Here is a 12,889-nt window from a genome sequence, read left to right as displayed (position 1 = left end):
CCAGCCAATACTAGCACATTACCTCACACTACTTTCTACTTGTCCATCATTAGATTATGATATCTTTGTGGAAGTAACCTGTAGAGGTATGGCTATTTAACAGAGAGTTCCTCCATCTTCCAGGGGAGTAATGCCCAGTAGTGTGTCAGGATAAACTTAAATATGGTTCAGCACATTTGATTCTTTTTGCTTAGCTCTTGCATGAGTATCAGTGCTGGCATAGTTCTGTTCCAAAGCTTCCTACTGATGGACTGTTTATGAGGGTAGCAGAACTGTCTAGTAATTTAGTTTCATCCAGAAAAGTTGAGTGGGATGATTTCAGTCTAACCATAATTAGTGAATGGAAATTAACTTTGTTTACCTCTTTATTATTAAAAAATGACTACATGATTTTAATATAAACTCTTATGATGTGGGGTTTTTTCTTTCTTTTTTCCCCCCTTAAGGGTCCTGGTATGTTTCATCCCTATGATAGTGGGCACGTAGCAATGACTTACACAGGTCTCTCATGTCTGGTTATTCTTGGAGATGATTTAAGTCGAGTAAATAAAGACGCCTTACTGGCAGGACTGAGAGCTCTCCAGCTGGAGGATGGAAGGTAAAAGATATAAAATATCTTACAACTCTCTGGAAGATTTAATAGAAAACCCAAATGTAGAATTAAACATGATACACACTTTTATAATATTTTCTTTCTATCTGAAAATGTTTTTGTGGGCATAAGCAATACAACAACATACTAGTTTACAGGACTAAAGAGCACTTTATATTCAGAGTTGCTTTCCTACTTGAGAATGATGGATGTTTGCTTACAGCTGTAGAAACATGCTATTGGAAAGTTAACGGTTTGGCTTGTGTCTTGGGGGTAGTTGTTTTTTGATTGTTTTTTTCTTATATCTTTTAGATAAGTGAGGTTTTCTCTGTATTCTCTGTTTTTGCAAGGCCCTGGTGAAGCACTATTAAGATGATGTTTGCTCTGCTTTGTGGGAGGGTGAACTTTATTTAATTTTGAGAGATTCAGTCCATTAATATACAGAATTAATTAACCTATAACTTATAATAGGAATATAATATTATTAAAATACATCGTGTGATTCATCCTTTTTGCATGCATTTTTTTAAAAGATGGTATATACTCTTTTGTTTGGTTTTTATGTAGGCTTGAGCTGGTAGCTAATGAAAACTTCTGCTAGGTTACATGATCTGTCTGTGTACTTAGATTTTAATGAATATATTTTTTTAAAGAGTACTTTAAGAAATATATAACTATAGAAATCTTATTTCTGAAGAAATTATGTGTCACTTCATAATGAAATTGTTGTCCCCATATACTGGCTACGAAAGCCTTTGTTTTGGTCAAATGGCTTTGTATTACCTAAAAGTCTTCTAAAATTAAAACTTATTTTTTAATGGAGCATAACTATTAAAATGCAGTGTTACATGTGTAGGTTTAAAAACAAAAACCACCACCAAAACCAAACACCTCCCCCCTCTAGAATGTTCTAAATGTAAGTGGCGAATTTGAACTAGATGATCTACCATTTTATGTTACTTGTAGCAACAAACTGACCTTAATGAGCTAAATTCTAATGTATGTATACATGAATTTGTTGGTCTGCTTGTGTTTGCATCATCTTCTAGCATGTGGGGTGCTTCTGCTACATCTTTATGCATTCCCATTATATGTTGTACCATTTTTGTTGTTAAAGTTTATTCAAGAGGAAGGAGTTAGGAATGAGTTGCTCCAAACCTGCCAGCATCTTGAAGTGGTTGCTTGTCATTGTTCCTGATTACAATAATAAACTGCACACAGTTAACCTGTTCTACGTGTTTGTATCATGTATGGTTTTAACGTACAGAATGATACCTCTTATACTTGACCCTGTATTTTATATTCCCTGCTTAAGAGTGCCAGCTATCCATCAAAGGGAAAGGAGAGTGCTTTGCACCTCTCTGGGGTAGAATTGCTACTTGGGCAGAAGTCAACTTCTAGTACAACAGACATTTTCATACCTATTAAAACAATTTTTACTGCACCAAAGAAGAAGGATGCACAAAGACCAGAACCTGACCTAACATCTTGTCCAGATGGAAACAGCAAGCGAGCTGTTTGAGGGAAAGAGAAACTTTTCTGGTGTTACCCCAGTATATTAGACTTAGTTTTTATTTCTTCACCCAAATCTTTTATTAACTAAAAAAATTATAATTATATTGTCTCTTTTTAAATGTCATGAATAAATGTGTGTATTTGCATTTCTAGTTTACTTTGGCTTAATATAATTCAAAGCCCCTAGATAAGATACAGTGCTTGAAAGACTGTCCTATATAAAAATATTCTAACTAGCTTTTCGAACCAAATAGAGGCTTATCAGGAAGCAAATCACAGCACCAGTCATCTTTGTAAAGGTCCTGAGAGAACACTGCACTGTATCTAGATAACCTAAATATAACAACTTTAAAATCTTTTCAGAGTTTGCAAAGAATCTAACCATTAGAAAAAAAAATGGATTGCAAGTAATTTTCACCATTTATATTAGAAATTGTAATGATAACAATTATATTTATACATACATGGGAATTTGTTCCTAAAGTTGGGCAGGAAAGCCATGTGAGCTATGAAGATTTCTAGGGAGGAAAAGAATTCTGCTAAGAAAAGTAGATTCTACAATGGTAACTCATATCAATGCATACCGTGACACGTGAAAGAATGTAAACATTAACATATTTGGATAAAGATCAGTGTCATGACATTACTGGAAATAAGGTTATTCAAGCCCCTAAATGTTAATAGTTCTATTAATTTTCCTTAACTTGGTTAGAATCACATCTTCTGAAAAGAAAATCTAATGTAGGTTTAGGTTACATTCATGTAAATACTATAAATAGAAGTAGCCAATTTATTTTGAAAGTAAAAATAATGCAATTCCTAAAATGCTTTTTATACTTTCTAATGTAATGGGCTATAAAATCTATAATGAAAGAAACTTTTCTTTCAGTTTCTGTGCTGTGCTGGAAGGTAGCGAGAATGATATGAGGTTTGTGTACTGTGCTTCCTGCATCTGCTACATGCTTGATAACTGGTCAGGCATGGATACAAAAAAAGCAGTAGACTACATTAGAAGAAGCATGGTGAGTATTCCCAAAGTGTTATTTCTCAATGCATTTTCAAGTTAATAGCTCTAGTTCTTTACTATGACTAAAAATCTATCCATCCAAATAGAAATATTACAGTAATTTTATTTTCTATTCCTACTTCAATGAGTTGAAAATGAAAAGTACATTCCTTTTTGTATTTATATTTTCATTGTAATGTTTGTATTAGCAAAGTAATTGTATTGATTGTATATGTTTGCTGCAATTTAAATTAAATCTGATCTTTTTTCATTAAAATTCAATTTAAATTTGAAAGCAAGTTTTCAAAAATGAGACCTGAAATTCCTATAACTTTAAAAAATGCATAAGTAAAACATTGTGCCACTAAGATCTTCAAATTTCAATGAGCTCTAGACTTGCTTTTTAAAATCATATACAGAATCAATGGAAAAACTAATTATTGAGATCAACTCAAGCTTATTAAATGTTCCCAGTCCATTAAATCCCCTTTACAGCACAATAAGGATCTAAAAAAGTCATAAAAACTGCCTGTATTGAAACAACACTGATTTGTGCCAAGAGCTTTTTGAGACATAGGTTCAGAATTTAACTAGATTAAAATGGTGGAATGGTCTGATAATAATTTTTCTAATAAATTGATAAATTATAATGTCTGTAAAAGTGATTTGCTTCTAAAGTAACTGGTTTGTGGATTTTTTCTTTAGTCTTATGATAATGGCCTGGCACAAGGAGCTGGACTGGAATCTCATGGTAAGAATGTTAACATGTTCTATACCCATTTTAAAGACTGAAATTGCAAAATGCTGTAAGAAGTTCAGAGTATGTCATGCTTTTCCTTCTTTTCTGGTTTTAAGGAAGTGGGAAGAAGAGGAGCAAATCCAAAACATGCCTCAGAATATGATGTCGTCTTCTCTAAATTCCACCTTAATATTAGACCAGATGGGCTCTTAATATATCAACTCTGTAATTCTTACCTCATGAATGTTTTGTTGAGAAATGTTGGCTGTAGTTCTTGTCTCTTGCTGACAGAGCATCCTACCATTGTTATTCTGTGGATTTATCTGAAGAGATCTTGTGCAATGCACTTGATAATTTCCAGTTTCAGCAGATATCAGTAAAGCCTAGAAACATTTACTCTGCTAGATTAAAGTATCCACTGGGGACTCAAATCTTGAAGCTGCAGTTAATTTTTGTAAATAGGTGGTAAGGGATTTTAGGAGCAGTTGCCTCCTAGAGTAGCACCAACCCGTCTTCCTTCTTTCTGGAGCCCAGCCCCGTGTGCCTGGGGACCCAGGGTCTCTGCCCAGGCTGCGAGACTGGGCTGCTGCTTTCCTGCATGCAGGTTTAACCAATAACAAAGTTGAGCATCTATCCAACAGACACACACACAGGACACACATCTTAAGATCTCTGTAAAAAGGATGAAGAAGTGTTCTCAGACCAGTTAATGTTCATCACGAAAAGCTTTCTGGCAGACCACTATGTACTGATTAGGAACATAGTTTTCTTCGGATGTTCTTTTTCATAGATTCAAAGTCAGTCTAATTCATATGCTGTTCATTGATGACATAAGCCTGCATATCATGTAGTGATAGGACAAGAGGTAATGGCTTCAAACTGAAAGAGGGCAGGTTTAGATTAGATGTTAGGAAGAAATTCTTTACTGTGAGGGTGGTAAGGCACTGAAACAGGTTACCCAGAGAAGTTGTGGATTCCCCATCCCTGGAAGTGTTCAAGGCCAGGTTGGATGGAGCTCTGAGCAACCTGGTCTAGTGGAAGGTGTCCCTACCCACAGCTGGGGGTTGGAACTAGATGATCTTTAAGATCCCTTCCAACACAAACCATTCTATGATTCTATATTGGAATGAAGAGTATGAACAAAATTTTATACTATTACACTTGTCTTGTTTTTAATGCCTGATCTAACCTGTTTAACATTAGCTAATATGTTACTATTCTGCCCTGTCGTATAACCACACTTTCAGGTCTAAGTTAATATAGAATACAGTCAGTTTATATATCGTGTAGTTCTAAACAATATTCAGTCTTTAGAATGCCCTACACATGCAGTGTTGATTGTTAAGGGATGTTAGGAATGGTTGCCTGCTCCAGCAACTGTTGCCCAGGACTCCTGTCTGCCTGGTTGCTGAAACCCAGTCCAGGGACTTGGGGTCTCTGCCCAGGCTGAGGGACACAGTTGCCACTTTCCTATTTGCAAGTTCAACCAATAACAAAGCTGAGCATGTATCTCAGATACTCACACACAGAGGACACTGACAAGGCCACCTCCTCAGTGGTACCCTATTCCCCTGCCCTGTTTGGGGCAGCGGGGTAACGGTGGAGAGGCTCAGAACAAATTGTGCTCAGACCAATGTGATCAGCAAAATGTCCAATTTATTAGAGGAAAGACACACTTTATATACTGTTAATACACCCAGACGTGTGATTCTTCTTCACATAGCATTGGATACATAAGGAAAACATACTTTGTGTCCAGTGTTAATTGGACCATAGCAGGTGTCCATAAGAGATGAGAAAACTTGTTCACCTGCCAAAAACTCCTCCTTGACCTTGGCAAAAAACCTTCTTTGTTCTAACTTCAGAGCCCGCAACCATATTAATTATGCAGCTTTTTATACTGTTCACACCCAGTTATGCCAAGGCAAGGCCCTCAAAATGCAGGGCAAATTGCTCACTCAATTTTGCCCTGTCTACAGCGGGGGAGGTAAACGAGCTGGAAGTGAAGTTGAGCCTGGGAAGAAGGGAGGGGTGGGGGAAGGTGTTTTCAGATTTGTTCTTATTTCTCATTATCATATTCTATTTAACTAGCAATAAATTAAAATAATATCCCCAAGTAGAATGTGGTTTGCCCATGATTGTAATTGGTGAGTGATCTCCCAGTCCTTTTCTGGACCCACAAGCTTTTCATATTATTTTCTCCCCTTGTTCTTTTGAGGAACGGGGTATGATAGAGCAGCTTGATGGACATCTGGTGGCCAGCCAAGGTCAATCCACCCCACTTACCAGTTGCTGTCATGGGCAAAACAGACTTGACTTAGGGAACATTCATGTAATTTTTTGCCAGTTGTTGTGGTTTTACCCCAGTAGGCAGCTAAGCCCCACACAGCTGCCCACTCACTCCCCCACCAGTGAGATCGGGGAGAGAATTGGAAGGGTAAAAGCTAGAAAACTCATGGGTTGAGATAAAGACAGTTTAATAGGGAAAGCAAAAGCCTCTCACACAAACAAAGCAAATAGAAGGAATTCATTCACTGCTTCCCCATGGGCAGGCAGGTGTTCAGCCATCTCCAGGAGAGCAGGGCTCTATCATGCATAACAGTTACTTGGGAAGACAAAGACCATCACTCCAAATGTCCCCCCCTTCTTCCTTCTTCCCCCAGCTTTATATGATGAGAATGATGTCATATGGTCTGGAATATCCCTTTGGTCAGTTGAGGTCAACTGTCTCAGCTGTGTCCCCTCTCAACTTCCCATGTGCCTCCAGCCTAGTCACTCCAGGGGGCAGCATGAGAAACAGAGAAGGCTTTGACTCTGTGTAAGCACTGCTCAGCAATAACAAGAATATGGGTGTCTTATCAACACTGTTTTGATCCCAAATTCTAAGCACAGCACCATAGGGACTGCTATGAAGAAAATTAACTCCATACTAGCCAAACCACAGCAGCTCAGGGGGGATGGAGAGTAGGGGGTTATGGACAATTCATACTACTGTCTCTCCTTTCTCCTCACACCTTTTCACTGATCCAGCACTGGTCCTTCCCACATGCTTCAGCCCTTGAGGATAAGCATGCTGCAGCATGGGCTTTCCACAGCCTGCAGCTTCCCTTCAGAACATATCCACATCTGTTCTGGCATAATCCTTTACTCTGTCTGTAGGGGGACAACATGCTTCATCATGGTCTTTTCCACACCAAAAAGTGCCCAGAGCAGCTCCTCCCTCTCTTTCTTCACTGACCTTAGTGTCTGCAGGATTGTTTTTCATGATTTTTTTTTCTTCCTCCTCTCTCACAATTGCTGTGCAGTGTTTTTTACTGTTTCATAAATATGTTATCACAGAGGTCATAGAATCATAGAATTGTTTAGGTTGGAAAAATTGATAACACTGGTGTTATCAACACCCTTCTAGATACCAATGCAAAGCACAGCACTGTGAGGGCTACTATGGGGAAATGAACACCAGCTCAGCCAGACCAAATACAATCTCCACCCCTTATTCCATACCATTTATGTCATACTCAGATCCCATATCTGACTATTTCCCATGCTTGCACAGATCTTGTTCTATGGTCTTCTTCCACCCCTCCAGATTTTGGGCTCCATTCTGTTGGGACGGATACTCAGGGCAGGAGAAGGAATCAGTTGTTGGGCATTGACACCAGCCTGGCTTCGGTCATTGTCACACTCTCCTTGCTCTTCGCAGAATTCACTCTTCATTGTCCTATGACTTTACTTCCTGCAACATACAACTTAGAACACAGATTATCTTTCCCCCAAGGTTAAATCTCCTTGAGGCACTGATATGGTTTGAAGCTGGCTCCCTGCCAAGTCCCCAAACCTCACCACAAGACTCCCCCTCCCCCCCAAACCAAGGGAGAAGAGGGAAAAAAACCCAAGAGAACCGAAACGAGAGAGAGACAGCTAAAGCAATATATATAAATATATTTACACTTATATTACAGTTATATACAATTGAAATATATACAATTTCACAAGGAAAAGGGAAAGGGAAGGGGGAAGGGAAAAAGGGAACAAAACCAAAATAAAATATACACGATCAATAGCCCAAGATCTAGCAACTAAAAGAATTAGCAAAAGAATATCTTACTACTCTCCTTGGGACAACAGAAAGTCACGCTGGAATGACCGCTGGCAACCTCTGTCTCCCAAGGTTGGCAAGGCCTTACCAGGCCTCACTCCCCAACACGACAGACTCAACAGCAGGGAAACCCACACCTCCAAAGCTGCTGGAAGGAAAGAGGGAGAAGGTCTTTCCTCCTTTCTTCTTATACCCCGGCTTACGTAAAAATCGTAGGGAATACCGGGTAAATCTGGGCACTTCCCTGGTTACAAACTGGTCACCAAGGAAGGCCTAGACTAAACTACCACAGGCATACACCAGGTCTCCCCATCTTCCTGCATTACCCACCAGGTACACCCTGGTCCCTGAGCAAAGACAATCCCATGGATGGGTTTGCCTTTTCTCATGGGAGGAGAAACCCACACCGACTTCCCCAGCCACTTCCCTGTGTGTAGTACCGGGACCTTATCCCCTCCCACAGTGTGTAGGGGTTTTGTTTGGGCAGGACCAGGGCGGTTGGCAGATGCCCTAGTGTTGACGAGAAGTGGCTTCTGCTAAATTTGCCTCCCAATGCTTCCATGTCCCAATACCTAACGCTCTTATCATAGTCTTCAGCAGTCCATTATACCTCTCAATCTTTCCAGAGGCTTGTGGGTGATAAGGGATGTGATAGATACACTCGATATCATGTTTCTTTGCCCAAGAGTTTATAAGATTATTCTGAAAGTGAGTCCCATTATCTGATTCAATCCTCTCTGGGGTCCCATGTCATCACAGAATGCGCCTCTCAAGGTCCCCCTGCTACCAAGAAGTTGCCAAATACAACCCATATACCTTTTAGAGGTAGTTCACTAGTGAAGGCACAGACATGACATTCTGTAAACTCACAAGCACATGCACATTTGCAAATTCCCCAAGCACCAGCATGGCCTCTCTGCCGATATGTGTCGCTCAACATTACTGGGACAGGCAGATTCTTTTAAAGATCCTTAGTAGAATGAGAATTGGTCACAGGGTTGTAGTTATATTTAGAGCTTTTGGGGAAATACAGACCCTCAGCTCCCCCCCACCCCCAACAGCCAGCACCAGGCACATGGACTGTGACCTGCAGGTCTGCTCCAACCATTGGTGCTGAGCCCCTCACTTTTCTAAGTCTGGTCTCTCCCAGTAGCTGCTTTTTTGGCATGCACCTCATTCCTGCCTCAGTGACTGGTGGCCAAGACCCTCACCTGCTCCAGTAACTGACACCATAGCCCAGGGGCACCTACAGCCCTGGTTTGACTCCTCCAGTAGCTTGGCACCAAATCCACTTACACAGGTCTCCCCAGCAGCTGACACTTAGCCCTTGAGGCACGCATGCACATGGAATACAGAGAGAGTTTATGCAGAGAGATAGTTAAGAAATGATTTAATGAGAAGATAGGACATACTGCAGTGATCAGGCACTGCAGGAGAAGAAAATGAAAGATTTTGGAGAGAAGAGAAAAATAGGAGTTTTCGCTCAAGGAAGTTTCTGCAATTGGGTCAAATTTAGAGTGGGAGAGTCCTTTCCCATGAATAGTTCTATGTATGTTTTCTCCACCTGACTCCCAGAGAAGTACTTGCCTGTTGCAAGAAGAGATAAGGCTCTCATAGACATGCCTAAGGCCTTGCTGGGAGATAGGCAGACCATTAAAGCACAGGGGAGAATACAGCCTTGAAGTTATGCACATATGAAAGGTATTGATATAAAAGCACCAGAATGTTGTTTTTTCCTGTTAGTGCTTTTTCACCTGCTGTGATTTTTGCAGGGAATTCTAGGGTTTTCAACTTCAGAATAACCTTTTTCCTTAATACTATTAGCTGTGGTCTGGTTCTCTGGGGTACCTGCGTGTACATCAATTCTCACAGGCACAGAGCTCAATCAGACAAGTGTATTGACCAGTGCCATTTTAGATGTGACTTCTTGAGGGAAGAGCAACTGACGTCATCTACCTGGACTTGTGCAAAGCATTTGACACTGTCCCACATAAAATCCTGTGCTGGTTTAAAGGTAAACCAGCAGGGGAAATGAACTCAACTCAAAGGAGAGATTATAAGTCAGAATAACAATTTAATAAAATAATACAATAAATACGATTATACAGACAAACAGTTGGTTTTAACCCACAAAACCCAAATGTATAACCCAGCACCCTGGGGCATGAACAGAGAGGTGTTCGTTGGGCCCCCTGAGTCCAAAGTAAAAGGAGAGGGAAAAAACCTGTTGGTGAGAGTGCTGTTGCAGTCTGGTCAAGAGTGGTGATTGCAGTCTGGTCAAGAGTGGTGGTTGCAGTCTGGTTGAAAAGTGGTGGTTGCAGTCTGGTTGAAAAGTGGTGGTCTGCAGTCTTCCTCTGGATCCCACGAGTGGTTAAAAAAGTCCCAAGACTCCAAGATTATATATCCTCCAGTTCAGACAGGACTGCCCAGTACCTCCCTCAGGGCGGGGAGTTCCACAATGGGTGTGAGGACAGGAGCATCCTCTTATCTTGCAGGCCTCTTAACACATAGTTTATAGCCTGAGGAGTCAGGCTGCTCTGGGCAGATGGTGTAAATGGTCTATTGATAACAGTTTCTGGGAAATGACATGGAAGGTTATGGAATACACAGTTTTGGGTTACACCCATACAGCGATGAACTGGTCCCAGCTGTTCCAACTAGGACACATCCTTGTCTCTAAACTGGAGAGACATGGATTTCATGGGTGGACCTCTTGGTGGATAAGGAATTGGCTGGATGGTTGCATGCAAAGAGTTGTGGTCAATAGCTGAATGTCCCAGTGGAGACCAGTGATGAGTGGTGTTCCTCAGGGGTCAGTATTGGGACCAGCACTTTTTAACATCTTTGTTGGTGACATGGACAGTGAGACTGAGTGCACTCTCAGCAAGTTTGCCATTGGCACCAAACTGTGTGGTGCGGTCAACATGGGTAGAACCATTCAGAGGGACCTGGACAGACTTGAGAGGGGGGTCTGTGCGAACATCATGAAGTTCAACAAGGCCAAGTGCAAGGCCCTGCACCTGGGTCAGGGCAATCCCAAACACAAATACAGGCTGGGTGGAGAATGGATTAGCAGTCCTGGGGAGAAGGACTTGGGGGTGCTGGTGGATAAGAAGCTCAAAATGTCTTGGCAATGCACACTTGCAGCCCAGAAAGCCAACTGCATCCTGGGCTACATCAAAAACAGCACAGCCAGCAGGTTGAGGGAGGTGATTCTGCCCCTCTACTGTTCTCTTGTGAGACCCCACCTGGAGTCAACCAACAACCATGGGAATCCTCTATTTTTTTTCATAGCATTAACCATGTCTTTTGGGGTTTGCAGGGTTTGTTTGTTTGTTTGTTTGTTGCTTACTGCTTGTCAAACATTTACCCTTCAGTTTGTTTTTCTTCTCTGGGGAGTTGTGTCCGTGACTGCCTTTGGCATCTCTGCTTCAGTCTGATAGTCTGATTGCTGGTTTCCCATTAGCTTTCTTGTGCAAGTAATGCATCAAGAAATGTCTTCTGTTGCATTACCATTTACTCATTCCTGTTGTATAATTTTTAGTAATTAATTAGTTTAATTGATATTACCCTAGTTAAAATTCTGATTGAGATCATACAGACTTCAGTGAAAATGTGGGTATCTTAAAATATTGCATAAACAACTATTTCCTCATAGGTGGCTCTACATTTTGTGGCATTGCATCACTGTGTTTGATGGGTAAACTGGAGGAAGTTTTTTCAGAAAAAGAACTGAACAGGATAAGAAGATGGTGTATAATGAGACAGCAAAATGGCTACCATGGACGACCCAACAAACCTGTAGACACCTGCTATTCCTTTTGGGTGGGAGCAACTTTGAAGGTAGTGTACAGAAAACCTACAGGATAATTATTGACCTGGTTTTATTTCTTAAACTATCTTGTGTTATTTGGAAGAATTACATAGCCGGTGCAAATACAAGAATATGCAGAGATTGCTATAAAGGTTTTTCATCTTGAAAAAATGCAGGATAAGGAGGTTTCACAAATTAGTGCTATATTGCACTACTTATCTGTCTAAATAGACATATTTTAATATTTAAAAATATATTCAAGTTTATATATTACTGTAACATTCTATCTTCTTTTCAGCTCTTGAACATATTCCAATATACGAATTTTGAGAGAAACCGGAATTACATTCTGTCAACTCAAGATCATCTTGTTGGTGGATTTGCCAAGTGGCCAGATAGCCATCCAGGTAATTCTACTTTTCAAAATTATGGTGTCTTTTAAGCGACAAATATATTCCAGCAGTCAAACACCTAAGAAGGGCAAGAGAGGTTTTTTCCCCAGTCTCTCTCAAGTAATGGAAAAAAATGAACTGTAAAGTATGAGATTTTCATGATTTAGAGGGAAAGGAATGTAGTTTTTCCTTGTTCAGCATCAGAACAAGTGAGTTGCTGTCATTTAGACTATCACCAAAACAGTGTCACTGTCTATTTAGAGCTGTACAAGCTTTTCCACATGTTTAATGATTCTAATTAAAAATTACACTGTACAGTGGGTATCTTTGTAAAGTGTCTGAGTAAAATATTTCAGAATGTTTATTTCCTTAAGAAATTGATCCTTTGAGCTTATTCAGAAACCTTTGATGCATTTAAAAATACTCAACTCAAAGTTTAGATAGTTACATAGTATGATTTACAGATTGTAATTATACATAGAAATTATACATAGTATATATTGTTGTCCACAGAAATTGGATTTGTCACCCAGTGTGCAACAAGCCAATAATTACACACTCGAGAGTGATTAATTATTTCCAAGTTGTGCAAGCCTGGGTGCTTGGTGGTATTCCACAAATCAAGGACACCAACTATCAAAGCTTTTTACTGTTTATACATTTTAGCATACAAAGGAATTAGTGTTCATTTGCTACAAGTTACATAGTTGTCTCACTTCCCACGCTAAGTAG

At 40.1% G+C, this 12,889-nt stretch overlaps 1 protein-coding gene across 1 annotated transcript; it reads left to right on the top strand.

The window, feature by feature from the left end:
* Positions 1-410: 410 nt before the first annotated feature.
* On the top strand, positions 411-12,172 carry LOC113979366 (geranylgeranyl transferase type-1 subunit beta-like; the record flags this gene model as incomplete). Its single annotated transcript, XM_027706780.1, has 5 exons — positions 411-598; positions 2,997-3,129; positions 3,819-3,864; positions 11,610-11,794; positions 12,064-12,172. Coding segments are annotated over exons 1-5 (661 nt in total), but the record flags the coding sequence as incomplete, so codon positions are not given.
* Between the last annotated feature and the right edge of the window lie 717 nt (positions 12,173-12,889).

The sequence above is a fragment of the Neopelma chrysocephalum genome, unplaced genomic scaffold (assembly GCF_003984885.1).
Source record: "Neopelma chrysocephalum unplaced genomic scaffold, ASM398488v2 Primary Assembly neopelma1_76787, whole genome shotgun sequence".
Classification (NCBI taxonomy): Eukaryota; Metazoa; Chordata; class Aves; order Passeriformes; family Pipridae; genus Neopelma; species Neopelma chrysocephalum.
Note: the sequence above shows the minus strand (reverse complement) of the source record. Positions and strands in the feature narration are given on the sequence as shown.